This window comes from Lolium perenne, chromosome 1 (genome assembly GCF_019359855.2).
Source record: "Lolium perenne isolate Kyuss_39 chromosome 1, Kyuss_2.0, whole genome shotgun sequence".
Lineage (NCBI taxonomy): Eukaryota > Viridiplantae > Streptophyta > Magnoliopsida > Poales > Poaceae > Lolium > Lolium perenne.
In genome coordinates, this window is record NC_067244.2 from 55,230,986 (window position 1) to 55,236,532 (window position 5,547).

A 5,547-nucleotide genomic window follows, 5' to 3' on the forward strand; every position below is an offset into this window, starting at 1 on the left:
GTAATCTCTAGATGTTCTAGAGAAGACCCTGTACCCAGATTGCTCCTAGTGAAGCTTGCGTGGACCGGTTGGTCCACGCCCGTGGTTTTTCCCTACTTAAGTTAAGGAGATTTTCCACGTAAATCTTTGTGTCACTTATGCGTGTGCTTCTGTTTGTTTTTTCCACTGCATCTATTGGTTGAAGCTATCCTCGAAGTTTACCTGATTTCACACATGCATAGTGGTGGTTGTGCCCCAACACCTCAATCAAAGTAAGTCTCATAACGCATAAACAAAACCAGAGACACCATTCCTCAGTAACTTGATATGAAACCAACATCTGCAAGATCTTACTCACCGGAACATAATCTGGTTTACTCCTGTTGCTAGAACTTCCTCTTAAAGAAAACTGTTGAGCGTGCATAAATTTACATCCGCATATGATTTATCAATTTGATCGCAATAAATTAACTGATTGTTACCGTTTGTTTTGTTCCAATCAAAAGAAAACAAAATACATACATAGCATGAGGACTATTTGTCCAGGAAGGAATTGCTGGCTAATGACACCGTGTCTATTAGGCAAGTAATCTTTAATTTATTGGGTCAGTTGACACTTTAATAACTTTGGTAAGTGCATTCAACAGCTAAAGCGGGCATCCATTATACACCACCAAGGGCACAAGTAAGATAACCTACTAGTTTCTACCAATGACCATGTCGTGGTTTTATACTACTTTATAGTCAAAATATACAGTAGGAAAGTGACAAGAATGCGGGACGGTACAACCGTGATTAAAAGGTGATTGATAATGTCACATCAGGATGCTGGTATATATACCTAAAAAAAGAAACCTAGCTGAACACCAAAAGACAACGTAATCACTACCAACTGTGCACACAGTGAAACATCAAAACCTAGTGAGAAACACGATGTTCATACTTCATATTCTTGTGTAGTTTCCCGTATGAACTATGAATGGGTATCATACTTGGTGCAATCTTCAGGAGCAAGTTAACAAAGAAACCATGTACATAACATGCAGAAAGCTCCTACAAAGCTATAGTGAGAAATGGTTCACCTTTCTTCACAGGTTTGTGTTGCAAAAATTTGGCACCAAAAATTCCAAAGGTACTCCACACAGATCAAATGAGAAAAGAATTAAAACAGAAAAAATATAACAGGAAAAAAAACGATAGAAACATAAATAAACCAAAAAAACTGGAAAGAAAAAACAGGAAAAGAAACGGAACCGAAAAAGAATAAACAGAGAGAACAAGAAAAACTGGACAGCGAACTGGGTCGGCCCATGCGCACGATCTCGGCGAGCGAGCGGTACAATATAACCGCTCGCAATGAGCGAGAGAGATAGTGTTTGCGCTCCCAAAACCGCCGCCCACACTGTTTTACCGGGACGTCGCCGCCGAGGCCTCATTCCGACGGCCCACCCCTCGGCTCCTACCCCCGCCTCTCTCGCCGTCAGGCGTCGCCGCCATCGCCGTCCCCGTTCTTCCTCGTCGGGGCATCGAGATCCTGCTGTCTGCCTGTCTCCGCCCCGTCCGCAAGTCTCCGGTGAGTTTTTTTTTCATCCAGCGATTGGTTTAATCCCACGGACCTTCCCGCTCGGCACACCATAGATCTGCACCTGCTAGACCTGATGCAGCAGTTGTTGTTTCATCTAGTGGAAACAATGGGGCAAGAACAGAAAGGAGAAGAAGCATCCAGTTCCAGTGGCATTTATACTTACAAGCATCGCGATGACAAGGGAGTCGATACCCATGAGATTTTTCTCAAGAGGAGCAGAGCCCGTGTCCTGCTGTCGTACGCTGGAGTCGTTTTCCTTCTCGCAATTGTCTGCCAGTCATTTCTGGGGAAGGTACACTTCTGTTGAAAATCAGTATACCAGATGTTGGAAGGAGATTAAGTGAATGAGAAAATTCGTCTGATATAGTAGTATTAAAAGCTGTGCAGTAATTATTGCCTAGTTGTTTGCCTAATTGTTAGGCCCATCAAACTTCAGAAGATTGAGCTGGAAGATGTCTAATTGTCAGCTAGTATTTGACGTTGAGAAGAAAAAAAAAACAGCTTCACACGTTTTACTTATCAGAACAGTTCGTGTTTTGTTCTTGTATAACTGTAGAAATTAAACTGAAGAAATTTACCAGATTCTTTGATAATCCTTTTGATGAGGTTCTTAGCACCCTAGATCCATAGAATTAGATGTGACGAAAGGCATGGCCTTTTTTGCTTACCGCTTTTGTTACGACTGGCGCATATTTTAGCACTGACTTGCTTCACTACTGCAGGAGGGGTTATGCCTCGGATCAGTGTGGAGTATCACCTTTGGAGTCCTGGTTGCCAAATGTTTGCAATACAAACCCGTGATGAAAGGTGAATGGATCCTTCCTCAGATACATGTTTGCATGGGCTTTCTACTGAATATAGACATGATTTGTTGTTTGCACCAAAGTGCGGTATCCATTTCTCCTGACTTCCATAGTCTAGACTTGAGATTTACATATGATTATGAAGTTTTGAACTATCAAGTATGAACAGCTTGTTTCTTATTGTGTTTCCCTGTTCCATTTGTGTGCAGAGTCGGTAGTGATAATGCCATCTTTTGGGGTTCAGCTAGAAATACATTTTTGGAGGTATACCAGCATCCTTGATCTAAAACCATCATCGTTATTCACAATGTGCTCTTACAGTTGGTCTTTGTGCTCGCCATATTATTGTTTATTTCTGCTGACAGCTGGATCAATGGTGGATGCTAGTAGGTTATCTTACTGCTTGCTGTAGGATGAACAGTTTAGGTAGTCAAAATAGATGACCACTTTAGCTATTGAATATATTGAGCACCATTTATTCCAGCGTCAACTGACCCAAATCTCATGGGGACATGCTTACCCAGCAGAAGAATTGGTAGAGACAGATGTGGTGTGGTTCGCCAGCAATTCCCTCATGAACAAACAATCCTCATGTTACAGAGGTGAATATGTTTTATTTTGGCGTAAACAAGGAAAATTGCAACAGTTAGTTGATTACATAATCAATTACTAGTTACTGTGGATGATAAATGATATGGATATAATATGCTGTAGGCTCAACAGTTTCCTGTAGGACAATGTTCTAACAATGTAGAGTAGAGCAGAACTCTTCTCCTAACAGCATCGCTAGAAGATACCGCAAACGCCCGAACCACAAATGGCATTTGTGGTATGCTGCATCACATGTTTGCGGACTGAAAAACTCCACGACAAAACAGATATGCTAAACAAGAAATGCAAATCGGGGAACCAAACACTGGTGCCATACTTTTGAAAGTTCGTCAATTATCATAGCATAATTTACATGCGGATTTTGCAAAAGAGGAACCTAAACTAGTTCCTAAACCTAAAAATAATCTAGTCATGGTACTAAACTACACCAGGATTTTGGGGCTATGGTGATGGCGACGGGGACGGAGCTTCACGTGAAGGCGTCGGAGTCGCCGGGGAGGTCGGATTCGTTGTCGTAGTCGACGATCACGGTTGTGCTCCTCGGCGGCAGCGCTTGGCCTTCTCCCAAACGTCGGTGACGACCGTCATGAGGGACTTTGCCGGGACATGGCGAGGTGGCGCTGCTCCCGCGCGTTGTTGTCCTCCTACTTGTCGAGCTCGATGGGCGGAGCGAAGGAGGCCCGCGCACCGCCGGAACAATCACTCGCGACGGCCCCGCCTCGCCGTTGTGCGCGCGGGGTAGAATCCTGTTCCACACGGGGACCTCGGGTTGCAGCGGGAGAGTGTGCCGCGGCGGTGCGCTTGCTCGGAGATGCATGCGCTGCGCTCGCCGGGTCTCCGGCGCTAGCCGACGCGGAGCTGCGGCCGTGCGTCGGAAAAATACGCCCTCCACGTGAGGAATTGGGCGGTGCCATCGTGGGAGGAGGTAGAGCGGGTGGAGAGGAGAATACCGGCTGCAGCGATTTGGAAATGGCGACCGGAATCCATGACAATCGACCGGATTCGAGCGTTGGGCGGTTGAGGAGAAACGGATGCGGAATACCGCATCCATACCCTCGAGCCCGCCATATATACTGGCTTCGCGGGCCGTTATAGGGTTCCCCGCATCGAGTCTTCCGATGTGGGCCGGGATGCTGCTTCTGTTCATGCCGTTTTTGGCAAAAAAACCGGAAAATATCACTATACGGGCCGGTTTGCCTTATCTGCTTGAGATGCTCTAATGGATAAGACTGCAAATCCTTTGCTTGGCTTCAAGTACTTTGTACCATTACTCAGAAAGGTTTGGTAGTACTAAAGCAAGCAAAATCATTTCATGGGTGCATCATTGCATGTGTGTTGCTATATCATAGACAACGCGGCTTAAAGTGTTCTTCTGCAGCTCCTCTTGCTTAGGAAAGAGTGGGCTACTGAGATCCTAGGTTCCTGCTATATGTTTTCTTTATTAATATTTTTGTTCATGATTCTTAGTGGAGCAGTTGATCGCCGTTTCATACCCATTGGCAAGATTCTGAAGCCACTGCTGAACGAGTGTGTGACACCGGTCACCTGTTACTGGAGCTTGGTGTTGCTTCTTCGTGATGAAGAGGAACTCAAGCTAGTTTTTCAGGTAAAAGTTTACATGCCTCTTATCTACGACTTAACTGGCCAGTAAAAATGACAGTAATCCAATAATAAAGCTTTAATTGCAGAAATTTCGTCCTCCTGTCAAAATGTTGGTTCCTATCTGGAAAGCTCTTTGCACATTCACAAATTCTGAATGAGTAAGCCAGCCTTCTGTAGTCTCTAAACCAAACTGTTCATAAGCGTGACTTGTTTGGCGCTCTAGTGTGGCTGAAACGTTCAGAAATGCAGCTGCAGTTGAGCTTAGAGGCTAAATTCAGCTAGAGCCCAGAGGTAGGCTATTGGAATAAAGTGCCTCTAGATTTTCTCAGGTGAGTGTACCGCACTTAACAGTGACCATTCATATATAGTTCTCAACTGCGAGGTTTTCTTCCATGTTCTAAATTCTAGTTTGTCCACATAATGCAGGTTCGCTGCCCAGTCAAACTTTTGGAGTTCTGATTACTAGCATATGCAAAAGTGTATTGATTAGTCATATGAAAATATAGCTCAATTCTTTTGTATATATGAAAAGCATGGGTTCATCATCTTGCAAGGTTTTCTTCTAGCATGTTTTTTCTGATTATCTTGTACTGTATATAACAGTCGTAAGTTATAGCCAAAATCTTGCACTTAGGACTCTGACAGCCGGACTCTGTCTATATTTATGGACAGGGGGAACTTGTCATTTGTATGTAATGTAGCAAGACACTGTTGTTGTAGAATGAGGATAAACGGTTCACATGACTTACATGATTCGTGCATGGTTTGCCTTTGTTGCTGTATATATAAATCAGTCGCTGTATGAGGAGATGCAAAGTTTAAACAATCTTGCATGTCTCTTATGATACATAACGAATACGAAGAGCTTAAGTAGCAGCTACAAGGTTTCTGACCACGTGTACTAGCATATCGGTTCTATCCGGAGGGCAACTCTGTGTGGGGCCCTGTTTAGCCTCACCTGATCTT

General features: G+C 44.1%; 1 protein-coding gene across 1 annotated transcript; it reads left to right on the forward strand.

Moving 5' to 3' along the window:
- Nucleotides 1-1,425: 1,425 nt before the first annotated feature.
- Nucleotides 1,426-5,329, forward strand: LOC127292815 (uncharacterized). Its single transcript, XM_051322315.2, has 7 exons — nucleotides 1,426-1,552; nucleotides 1,663-1,856; nucleotides 2,287-2,371; nucleotides 2,577-2,631; nucleotides 2,892-2,969; nucleotides 4,447-4,585; nucleotides 5,008-5,329. The coding sequence occupies exons 2-7, from the start codon at nucleotides 1,671-1,673 to the stop codon at nucleotides 5,038-5,040; spliced, it is 576 nt and encodes a 191-aa protein (XP_051178275.1). The 5' UTR covers nucleotides 1,426-1,552; nucleotides 1,663-1,670; the 3' UTR covers nucleotides 5,041-5,329.
- The last annotated feature ends 218 nt before the right edge of the window (nucleotides 5,330-5,547 follow it).